We start from the raw sequence: 12799 nt of genomic DNA on the forward strand, positions 1-12799 counted from the left end.
GCCTGTTAGGTTTGTGGCTTAGGAATCACAGGTACTGTTAGGAGTGGTTTGTGCAGTCACTGGATATTGAGAGGAATGGGGACGAGGACCTTGACTTACTGACTCAGTTTGTGGAAAGGCTTTTTGTTTTGCTCCTCAGTAGGTGCAGGTGTCCCCCATCAGCCAGTTTACCTTTATGAGAAAAGAAAAGAGGAAATTGCCTTTTGTTGGGCATCTATAGCATTCCAGGCACTACATTAGACACTTCACATATATTTCATTCTCATACAGCTGGAGAAACGAAGTTCAGAGCTAACTGGCGGAAGGTCACATGGCTGGAGTAAAGTGCAGAGCCACACTTTATCTGTTTGGCTCCCAAGGGGCAGGGTAATTAACATTTGCCAAGCACCTTTATACATTAGCTCACATAGAAGCTGTGACGTAGCCACTGCTATGCCCATTTTACAGGCAAGAAAACTGAGTTCAGGGATGCTAATTCACTCATTTCAAGTCCCACTAGCAGTAGGATTAATGCATATTTCTAATTCAAGATTCCCAAGTGCATATTCTTTCTACCACATCGCTTCTAATGAGTTGTAGTAAAAAGAAGGAATACACTACCTCTAAGTTTACGTCATGAGCTCATTTAAAGAGAAAGATGAAAAGAAAAGCAACTGAAAGAACCACATAGCAATAGACATCTTCAGTACACCAGAACAACTGATACTTAGAAAAGACAGTAACTTATGTATATTATATTCTTTTTAAGAGGAGAGGGGCTTTATGATTCATCTGCAGATGGTCCTATTCCCAAGCCCTTAAAAGGAAATTTGAAGTACTAACTTTTGACTACTTAATAAATATCCCGCGTGACATTCCCTGTAGGTTCATAGTGGCTGACATTTTCTTGTATTTTTCTTCAAAAATTTAAACTCTAGTTCTAAGTTGGTCACGTGTGTTATAAACATAGAATTTACTGAAGTCAAAAGCTGAAATGAATATATCAAAAATATACCAAATCTGAAGGAACTCTATGTTATGTGATTCAAATAAACCTCATGTATAAATTCTATCTAGATGATATAGTCTTACCTTGTTTGGTTGAAATATTTTCTCTTCTGAAAAAAGTCTTATATTTCCCAGCCCTCACTGGACACAGGATAAAAATAAGATCAAAGAAACTAATTTATCTCCCTCTCCAGCCTCTGCTTCCACCTGTTCTGTGGGAATGCCAGGTTCCCTGAGGTTCCTCCCATAATATGCTGAAGTCCTCAGAGGATGACGTACACATGTTCTGCACAGTCCTCTGGGCTACCATTTGGCATTTGCCATTTTGCCCTTGTTCCTACTCAAGCTGTGGTGATGATGGGTACCCCTGTACGCGCCTGCTTAAAGCACAGCCAGCACTGCTGTGTGTGTCCCAAAGGTTTCCTCTTCTGTTTACGTCAGCTGATGTCTACATGGAGAGCATGATGCAAGATATAGAGAGGGCTGGTCCTTTCTACTTCCCCCACTAAAGCATGATATCTTGAATTCTAATTTACCAGTTCCTCTCAGTTTTATTTAGGTCTTTTATGGCCATCCCTCACCTCGAGACTCAGGCATGGGTTGAGGGGGTTGGACTGGAGTGACAGACACTATGCTGCCCTCAGACTCACCCTTCCCCTCTGACCCTGCTCTATTGTCCTTCAGCCAACATGATGCCCTTCCTCCCCTGGGATGAGTTCTTTCCCAGGAAGAGCCTTAGTTCCTCATGCAAATAGCCCTGTGGTGGGTCCACCCTGCCAGTCAGCCCTCCAGACTGGATCACATCATAAGATTTTGCTCAAGCTTGAAAAATAACTTCTAGAGACAATTTAACAAGGAGACAGTCATAGAAAAAAGTAAAGAGGTGAACAAAATTTAACTTAATAAGGAGAATTGTACCAGAGATGTCTGTGAGGAAATGTCTGGTACCACAGAGAGTGCAGATGCTTTCTCTGTCCTAGCTCTCATTTAGCGGTGTTTGCTGAAGGGATTAGATTTATGGAGCTAGATAAACAACCACAGTGAGAAAATAATCATCTAGTTGTGCCTTAGCAATGACTTCTCATATTTTAGGGAATTCAGCTTCTCAACTTGTTCACAGAAAGCTGGACCCTGTCTGCTAGACCTGCTTATATACAGGGGTGAGGAGTTTAAAGGCTCTTCCCAAGGGCTTGATTAGCACAGAAAAAAAGCTTGTAGTCTGTTGGAATTTAAGAAATTATACACTGTTGCATCACAGCACTGCATGGGGGAACCTGTGACCTTATCTAATTTCTAATCCAGGACATCACAGCTGTTGTACTATTAATATCCCGAAGTGTGTAAAAAAGTAAAAAGAAGAAAACCACATAAGTAGTGAAAATGTGCTTAAATCCATGGATGACTTTGACATACAGCTAACTAATCATAAGGAAAATGTGACTGAACTTTCATAGTTTATTACATGGAATTTTACTTTTTTCTCCAAAATGGTAATGTCTAAATAAAGAATTGGGAGTGTTTTTTCTTTTCTTATTCCAATTATTTTGGTGGCAAATAAGGTACTTTTAATTTTTTTAAACTGTAATAAAATATACATAATGTAAAGTTGACCATTTTAACCATTTTAAAGTTCATAGTTCATTGGCATTAAATGTATTCCCCTTGCTGAACCCCATCACCATCCATCCCCTGAACTTTTTTCATCTTCCAAACCTGAAACTCTGTCCTCATTAAACAACAACTCTGTCTTCCCTTCCCCTCGGCCCCAACCCTTACAAACACCATTCTTCTTTCCGTCTCTATGAATGTGACTATGTAAGTGGAATCATATAATATCTGTTTTGTGTGACTGACTCATTCTACTTTGCATAATGTCCTCAAGGTTTGTCCATGCTGTAGCTTGTGTCAGGATTTCCTTCCTTTTAAAGGCTGAATAATATTGCATTGTGTGTATATACTACATTTTGTTTACCCATTCATCTGTCAGTGAATCCTTGGGTTGTGTCTACCTTTTGGCTATTGCCAACAATGCTGCTATGAACATGAGTCTCTTTGCTTCCAAATCTTTTGGGTATTTACCCGGAAATGTAATTGCTGGGTCATATGGTCATCTACTTTTAATTTTTGGAGGAACCACCATACTATTTCCTATACTGACTAATATATTTCACATTTTCATCAGCAGTGCACAATATTTTAAACTTTTCTATATCCTTGCCAATATTTTTTATTCCCTGTGTTTTAGATGATAGCCATCCTAATAGGTATGAAGTGGTGTTTGTGGTTTTGATTTACATTTCCCTACTGACTAGAAACACTGAGCATATTTTCAAGTTCTTGGTGACCATTTGTATATCTGCTTTAGAGAGATGTCTATTTAAGTGCTTTGTCCAGTTTTTAATTTTTGGTTTTTTTGTTGTTGTTCTTGTAGAGTTATAGGCATTCTTTGTATATTCTGGATATTAGTCTCTTCATAGATAATCAGATATATGATTTGAAAATACTTTCTCCCATTCTGTCAGTTGCTTTTCACAGTTGATTGTGTTCTTTGATACTGAAATTTTAAATTTTGAAGCATTTCAACTGAGCTAATTTTCTGCTGTTGTCATGCTTTTGGTGTGTCACATTGTAGGAAATCATTGTCAAATCCAGTACCATGAAGTTTTTCCCCTATATTTTCTTCTGAAAGTTTTAGCTCTTCCATTTAGGTCTCTGATCATTTTGAATTGATTATTCCTTATGGCATAAGATAATGGTCCAACTTCATTATTTTGCATATGAATAATCAGTTTCTCCAACATCATTTATTGAAAAAACTGTCCTTTCCCCCACTGAATGGTATTGGCATTTTTATTGAAGATCATTTGGCCATATATGTGAGGATTTATCTGTGTGCTCACTATTCTTTTCCACTGTTCTACATGTCTGTATTTATACCAGTACCATACTGTTTTGATGACTGTCGCTTTCTAGAAAGTTTTCAAATTAGACATTCTGGAGCCTACAACTTTGTTCTTTTTCAATATTATTTTGGCTCTTTGGTTCCTCTGTATTTTAGGATGAAATTTTCTATTTCTGCAAAAGCATCATTGGGATTTTGAGGTATCTTATTTAAAAAATTCAAGCTATAATGTTGATAATAGCAAGTTTTAACATGAAGATAGCATCTGCTTTTAACATTTTAATGAAATTTTTTTTGGATGGTATTCTGTCTGAAATGCTAGGAAGGAGTGATCTTTAATAAACATGGGTATAGAGACTTTGAGGCACTATTGACCATATATTTATGGAAAGAAGTTTCTCCGGAGAAACCAAAAGACACATTTTTAGCACCATTGGCCCTTCAAACTAACCATGTTTGAATCTTCTCCCTGTACGTGGTTGTGTTACTAATCATGTTAACTTTGTGTTCTAAAATTCAGAAGAAAAAAATGGATTTAATTCCTGTAATAATAGCTAATATCATCATAAATTACATAGCTTTTTTCTTCCAAAATATTTATAGCATTTATATTTACCTAATAAGAGTAAATAATATAATTCAATTTGTATTAGATTTAAAGATAGTCCATTTCCTGTTGTAACATTCTGGTAGAAAGTACTGTTTTTCCCTTATCCCATCTACATATTTTCTTTTTGTAGTAAACTTAAGAAGAACAAAGTGACTCCTAAATTATAGACAAAAATGTCAGATGAAAGAGTGGAAGTTCACAAAATGTAATTAATTAACTCTTTTAAACAAGGTTATGTAGCTAAGGTTGTTCTGAGATTTTCAGTGACAGTTTATGCTTCTCTGACTTCACATCATTTAACTTTATCTTCTTATTTGAACAAATATTTACTGAGTTCCTATCACATGAGCAGGCATTCTTTTAGTAGACACGGTAGATACATCTTTGTCCTCAAAGCAGCTCACAGCCTAAGAAAGAGAGATAAGTAAACTAATATATTTCCTTATCTAAATAGATACAAAACATGGAATGGAGTTGCCCAAGTAGGAAAGCATTTGTAGAATGGTCATGCATTAGTCATCCAGGACCATCTTTTCTAGGGATCCTTGGCTCACTGCTGTAGTTATAGTTAGGTAGTTAACAAAATAATACAAAGAAGCAAGACTGTTTAGGAACTTTTAAGTCCTAAATATTAAAGTGAATATTAAAATTGTATTAATTTTTTTTAAATGTTTTATTTATTTATTTATTTGACAGAGAGAGAGAGAGTAAGAGAGGGAACACAAGCAGGGGGAGTACTAGAGGGAGAAGCAGGCTTCCCACTGTTGAGCAGGGAGCCCAACGCTGGGCTCCATTCCAGAACCCTGGGATCACAACCTGATCTGAAGGCAGACACTAAATGATTGAGCCACACAGATGCCCATAAAACTGTATTAATTTTTGAAAAAGTTATAAATTCCTTCCCACTCACCCCAAGTCTTCAGGTAATTGTAGTGCTTCAGGAAGGCTATACCTTCTTTAGTTTGATTTTATCCTGTCCTCACAGAATCATACACATACCCATTTTAGAAGTGTGGAAAAACTATGTCACATGTGCATAAGAACTAAGCATTCTTTCCAGCTCATTATGCATTTTCCCAAAGATTGAAAAATCCCACAAGTTTAAAAAATAGCTGAACCTGTCACCAGGCATAATCATCGATAATGGCATTTTGCCTTTAAAGAAAGCTGTTTTAGAAACCCTGTCACTGAAATTCAGTACCTGAGTATATAGTAAGCCTCCTATGGCTGCCAATAGCTAGATACAGGGACATTTTGGATTATCCAGTCTCCCGTCCTCTCCTGTCCACCACTTTGTCCTAAGATGACCAACTCTTCCCAGTGTGCCTGGGACTATCCTGATTTTCAAAAGTCCAGCTTTGTGTGGCCCTGCTCCTTAGCCCCAGGCAAACTGGGGTGATTGGTTACCCTCATTTTTCAGAACTGGCAAACACTTCTAATGGTTTCCAGGGACTCCCCTGGTTTAGGCTGCTGGTGTGAAGAGATCATGATTCCTTGGTGAAGAACAATCAGTGGAACTGATAACAGAGAGAAAACATGAGAAACCACTGGGTCAAGCAGGTGCTTAAGAATTAGATGACCCTACCTGGAAGCTTAAGCTAACGTGTAGCAGATGTTTTAAGTGGTTTTAGTTTTGAATTGGTCTATCTGTCCTAAAGCAGTGGTTTCTAAGTGCAGCTGTGCTTTAAAATCATCTGCAGAGATATTTTATTTTATCCCACTATAATTGATGTACTGTGTTATATTAATTTCATGCGTATAATATAGTAACTCAACCATTCTATACATTATTCCGTGCTTATCAAGATAAGTATACTCTTAAACCCCTTGATCTATTTTACCCATTCCCCCACTTCCCTCCCCTCCAGTGACTATCAGTTTGTTCTCAATAGTTAAGATTGTTTTTTTCGGGGGTGCCTGGGTGGCCCAGTGGGTTAAAATTTGCCTTCGGCTCAGGTCATGATCTCAGGGTCCTGGGATTGAGCCCCACATTGGGCTCTCTGGTCAGTGGGGAGCCTGCTTCCCCCCCACCCCGCCCTGCCTGCCTCTCTGCCTACTTGTGATCTCTCTGTCAAATAAATAAATAAAATCTTAAAGAAAAAAAGTAAAGATTCTGTTTTTTGTTTGTTTCCCTTGTTTGTTTTATTTCTTAAATTCCACATGTAAGTGAAATCATATGGAATTTATCTTTCTCTGACTGACTTATTTTACTTAGCATTATACTCTCTAGATCCATCTATATTGTTGCAAATGGCAAGATTTCATTCTTTTTATGACTGAATAATTTTCCAGTGTGTGTGTGTGTGTGTGTATAGCACACCTTTTTAAAAAGTAGACTCCAGGCCCAGTGTGGGGCTTAAACTCATGACCTTGAGATCAAGAATTGGATGTTCTGTTGACTGAGCTAGCCAGGTGCCCCTATATACCATACCTTCTTTATCCATTCTTCTATTGATGGCCTCTTAGGCTGCTTCCATCGTTTGGCTATTGCAAATTATGCTGTAATAGACATAGGGGTGCATATATCCTTTTAAGTTAATATTTTTATATTTTTGTGATAAATACCCAGTAGTGTGATTAACAGATCATAGGGTAGTTCTGTTTTTAACTCTTTGAGGAAATTCCATACTGTTTTTCACAGTGGCTACACAGTTTGCATTCCTACCAATGGTGCATGTAGTTTCCTTTTTCTCCACATCTTTGCCAACACTTGTTGTTTCTTGTACTGCTGATTTTTAGCCATTCTGATATGTATGAGGTGACATCTCACTATAATTTTGATTTATATTTTCCTGATGATGAGTGATATTGAGCATCTTTTTGTATGTCTATTGGCTATCTGGATTTCTTCTTTGTAGAAATGTCTGTTCATGTCTTCTGCCTATTTTGATTGGATTATTTGGGTTTTGAATGTTGAGATGTATCAGTTCTTTGTATATCTTGGATACTAACCTTTTATGGGATATATCATTTGCAAATATCTTCTCCCATTCAGTAGGTTGCAATTTAGTTTTGTTGATTGTTTCCTTCACTGTGCAGAAGCTTTTCATTATGATGTAGTCCTAATCATTTATTTTTGCTTTTGTTTCCTTTACCCCTAGAAATATGTTATTATGGCCAACATCAGAGAAATTATTGTCTGTGCTCTCTTCTAGAACTTTTATGGTCTTAGGTCTCACATTTATATCTTTAATCCATTTTGAGTTTCTTTTTGTCTATGGTATAGGAAAGTGGTCCAGTCTCATTTTTTTGCATATACCTGTCCAGTTTTTCCAATCCCATTTGTTGAAGAAACTACTTTTCTCCCATTGCATATTCTTGTCTTCTTTGTCATAGATTAATTGACCATGTAAGTGTGGGTTTATTTCTGGGTTCTCTACTCTTCCTTTGACCTTTGTGTCTGTTTTTGTGTCAGTATTATATTGTTTTGATTATGACAGCTTTGTAGTATATCTTGAAATTTGGGATTGTGATGCCTCCAGGTTTGTTCTTCTTTTTCAAGATGGCTTTGGCTATTCTGGTTTGTTTTTTTTTTTGTTTTGTTTTGTTTTTTTTGTGGTTCTGTACAAATTTTAGAATTATTTGTTCTAGTTTTGTGAAAAATTCTGTTGGTATTTTGATAATGATTGCATTCAATCTGTAGATTTCTTTGGGTAGTATAGACATTTTAATAACATTTGTTCTACCAGTCCATGAGCATGGAATATCTCTTCATTTGTTGATTTCGAATTTGTACATTTTTAACAGGGTAAATGAATGACCTTTCCACCACACAAACCTGACCGTGTCCTGGTCCTGCTGCTTAAAAATTCCAAGGCTACTAGCTGTTCCATGAGAAAATGCAAGCTCACTACCTGGTTTACAAGGCTTTTCATGAGTTGTCCATTATTTATCACCCAGCCGCATGTTTTCCAGCCCATGCATCTACATCTGTTTGGCTTTTGCTTACAGTTTTCCCTTGGCCAAGAACTCTCTCACCCTAATTCCCATCTTTCTCTGGCTCAAGTACTCATTGTGAGATTTTTGGGTCACTTCCTCTGTGAAGATTTTCCTTAGCCTTATATTCAAGTCAAGTATATTTTTAGATGGAGTTCTTAGCCCCCTGTATCTCCTCCATCCTAAGACTTCAATTACTTGTTCATATCCTTCCAGGCTTTAATCTCTGTGGATGCGCTTATATCTCCAATACTGAACACAATGCATTGCCCACAATGAATGTGCACAAATATTTATTGAAGTAATAATTGGATTTAACTCTTTTTTTTTTTAACTGCTCCATCTGTTGTGACTCCACCTGTTCTGCTTCTTATTCTGCCTTACCCCTACTTCCCCCTCACCCCACCATTTCCCGGCTTTCCCAGCAAAGCCCAGATACCCTCTGTTGACTTTATAAGATGAATCACACACTCACCTGTTGGCCCTGTGCTTTGCAGAGTAGCTCTTTACTGCCCCCATATGTTTTTTAATCAGTTCCTTATGCTGCCGGTTGAGACAACCCCTTGCTCCATCTGGTGCAGTTAGAGTTTTGCAGAACGTCGTTGTTCTTGGCTTCCATATGTCTCTCTTGGCACAAAGAGGAACTTGTAGGATGGAATAGAAGAATGTGACCCTTCCGTGTCGGTTTTTATACCCTAATCTCATATTTATTCTCTTCATCATCAGGACTAAATAAATTGAACAATTTATAGACCCCTTTCTCTCTCTTTTCTAGAATCCTCTTCAAAGAATTCTTCCCTCTGAGTCCTTTTACATATATATAAATACAGTGGTCTACTTAGCATCACTGCAGCACTCTAAGAATTTAACTCCTTGCTTCTGATGAAACTTCTATGTGAAAACAGTAATGTTTAAGGACAGGAACCTTCTTGCATTTTGTGTTTCATTCTTTTATATAAAAATTAAGAAGTTTCAGGGCTCCTGGGTGGCGCAGTGGGTTAAGACTCTTAATTTTGGCTCAGGTCGTGATCTTAGAGTCCTGAGATGGAACTAGCAGTGGGCTGTGTGCTCAACATGGAGTCTGCTCAAGCTTCTCCCTCCTTCTCTCTCTGTTCCTCCCCCTGCACACACACTCCATCCAATAAATTAATCTTTAGTTTCTTAAAATGGAAGTGTAAAGTGGTTTTATCCCCAAAATGTAGGACCTTTTTTACATAGATTGGATCATATATTTAGTTAAAAAATTTATTATGATTATAGTCATTTCATTAACCCATTGATTAAAAAGGCACCACAATAATAATGATTGATTTACTATATTAAACTACTTCAAATACTAGTGATTTATAGTCAACATTTGTATTCCTTCCAGGATTATTATTATAGCAATGAAAAAGCTTTTAGTAAGTTCATGAGGAATAGTGCAGTTCTAAATATATAATGCCCAGTGTTATACCACCATAGCCTCTTTCTCTTTGGGAATTAGTGTATTGAGTAATTAAACTAAGAATGACATGTGTGGTATAGGTAGCATATCACAGTTAATACAACTCAAGCGCAAGCACATTTTTAGGGAGAGAAGAAGAATGTGTTTCATGGGACGCCTGGGTGGCTCAGTTGGTTGGACGACTGCCTTCGGCTCAGGGCGTGATCCTGGAGTCCCGGGATCGAGTCCCACATCAGGCTCCCAGCTCCATGGGGAGTCTGCTTCGCTCTCTGACCTTCTCCTCGCTCATGCTCTCTCTCACTGTCTCTCTCTCTCAAATAAATAAATAAATAAATAATCTTAAAAAAAAAAAAAAGAATGTGTTTCATATCAGTTGGAACAAAAGTAACTGTTTTCTTAATTCTCTATTAAGAAGATTTGGTCAAGAAGATAGATACCAACAATATTTACATTTAATTAAAACCACATAGCTTAAACTTTTGAACTGAAATTCCTACCAATTTACATTTCTAAAATTTCCTTATTTATATTATTTGCCTGAAAATGAATAACCAACGACAGACCTTACACTCCTTTAGTACAGGGCCACCATCTACAGAATGGAGTTATGGCTTGCCCAGGGGTGTCTGGGAGAGCGGATAGACAGGGGTTGAAATACAGCCCTTTCTTTCCTTGCTATGTAAGCAGCATTCTGACTCGGACTGTATCTCCTAGAGGAAGTAAGCACCTTTTTCTAAGCTGCACAAAGATACTGTACAAGATAGCCTGGTACTGTGTCTATGCTTATGTTCTTTCACTCTCCATGGAAGCACATTGCCTTTCCATTAAATTATTTTCTGACATTAACTTTCTTGCTAATTCTGAACTACTATTTCTTCAAAATTAATATTTTCCAATTTTTGTCTTGAAATGAGCACATGCAAATGTGGCAGAGACAACAGGGGGAAAATCTGCAAATTCCAGTCTATTGACGTTTCCATAATAGTCTTTAGCCATCTGGAATTAGATTAATTTGGAGACTATGAAAAAGCAATAAAAGTGAGAAACCTCAAGAAAGCCAAACTTTATAATGCTCCTATCTTAAGGCTAACTAATTAGCTCCCTTGTTTAGAATACCATGATAATGAGCCAGGTTTATAATTTCAAATCCATAGTTAGCATAACAAAGGGGAAAACTCTATTCTATTGCTATAGACTGCAACTCTTACCCACCAGGTTGTTCTTTGGTATAAGTTGGCATGAGGTTTGGGATACTTCATACCCATTACCAGTACTGGAAAAACAAGTATATGACAAGATGGGAGTACATTGACCAAATGTTAGCTCCATCATAACTAGGAAATTCATCACTTAGTAGTGATACATCCATTATGTAATGAGATCCATAGTCAATATGATATAAAACCTATAAACAGGTGATTTTCTCAAGAGTTCAACAAGGTGCTAAAGTTTTGCTGAGAAACCAAAAGAACAATGCTGACCCCACCAACCTGGCTCATACGATTGGTAGTCTGGATGTTACAGGAGTTAAATTTCACCTTTGGTGTGTGATACCTTAGATCAAAAAGCCCAGCCCAGCACCATGTGAGTTCCCAACCATGTGTTTCTGTATAAACTGAATCACTTGATGGGAAATAGGAACTCACTTATAAAGGCTGTTTTGTTAATTACCCATAGGGTTGTAATTAGAATGGGGAAACTTGATTTGAATACTTCTTTGATAGCATAAACAGAAAACTAGAAAACTTTAAATTAAATTGTCCTTGACCTCATGTACAGTGAAACGGCGTAAGTACCCCACGTCCTCTTGATTCAAAAGTGCTCAGAATCTTTTCCACTTAGATAAAGCAATTTTTATGTAGTTAATATTAGCACAAATCCGTTTTCTGCTTGCTGCTTCCTAGCAACCTGAAGCAGAGTATCTGCTTGCCAATCTGCTTTTGATAGAAAATAAGAACAAAATACCCAGTGAATTTGCCAATAGCCCCGAAGAGATGGGGATGTGTTCAATAAGCTTTGTGTTGATTTTGTGAGTCTGGCATGTGATTTATATTGTCAACCGTCTGACCTTGCCGCATTCTACCACAGGCCAGGGAAGATGTGATCCACATGCTGAAGACAGAGAAAACCAAGCCCGAGGTTCTGGAGGCTCACTACGGGTCTGCAGAGCCAGAGAAAGTGCTGCGAGTCCTGCACCGAGATGCCATCCTGGCCCAGGAGAAATCTATAGGAGAAGATGTCTATGAGAAACCAATTTCAGAGGTAAAAACATGACATCAGCAAGTTCCCGTATGTAAGGGTACCTCAGGGAGATGGCTTCACATTCTCCATTTTCCATGCTTTAATATTTTCTTTCAAAGGCAAAAATTTTAGGACACTTTAGTATAGATTTAAAGTGTAATGATATAATTCATGAATTACAGTGGATACATTGCAATGATAAGAATTTTAGAAGTATTTCCTTAAAAATACTTAAAGCCTGAAATCTGTTTCTCATGTGATTACACCAATTACATGCTGTTGCAGTCTGTTATTGTTTTATTTCTCTAGGAGATGATGTGTGTAAAAATTTGAAGTGGTCATCAGTTTTGGCATTGAGTTGTCAGGATCATTATCAAATCGGTTACCTGAAATTAAATTGATTATTGATATTGTATTGATGAACATTTATTTTATTATTGATATTTATAAAGGGACTGTGTTTTTGTATATTACAGATTCTGTCACAGTTAAAATGGTCTCATGTACGTAGCTGAAATACAATGGTTGAGGCAAAATGCTTAGGGCAACTTTTTAAGATGAAAGGAAATCTAATAGGGTTATATTTAGTCACTTTTCTATAAGATTGTTTTAGGAACTATCTGCGATGTTATTAATTTCCCATGAGACTACATGTTAAAAGTATTCTCGTGTTGTA

At 37.2% G+C, this 12799-nt stretch overlaps 1 protein-coding gene across 3 annotated transcripts in view; it reads left to right on the plus strand.

Annotated features, from left to right (window-relative positions):
- The window catches only part of FILIP1 (filamin A interacting protein 1), a 183245-nt gene that overhangs the window by 100708 nt on the left and 69738 nt on the right, over positions 1–12799 (plus strand). For all 3 annotated transcript variants that reach the window (XM_044246991.1, XM_044246988.1, XM_044246993.1), the window contains exon 3: positions 11971–12144. In XM_044246991.1, the coding sequence (XP_044102926.1) occupies positions 11971–12144 (174 nt within the window). The remainder of the gene's footprint in view (positions 1–11970; positions 12145–12799) is intronic.

Source organism: Neovison vison, chromosome 1, assembly GCF_020171115.1.
Source record: "Neovison vison isolate M4711 chromosome 1, ASM_NN_V1, whole genome shotgun sequence".
Classification (NCBI taxonomy): Eukaryota; Metazoa; Chordata; class Mammalia; order Carnivora; family Mustelidae; genus Neogale; species Neogale vison.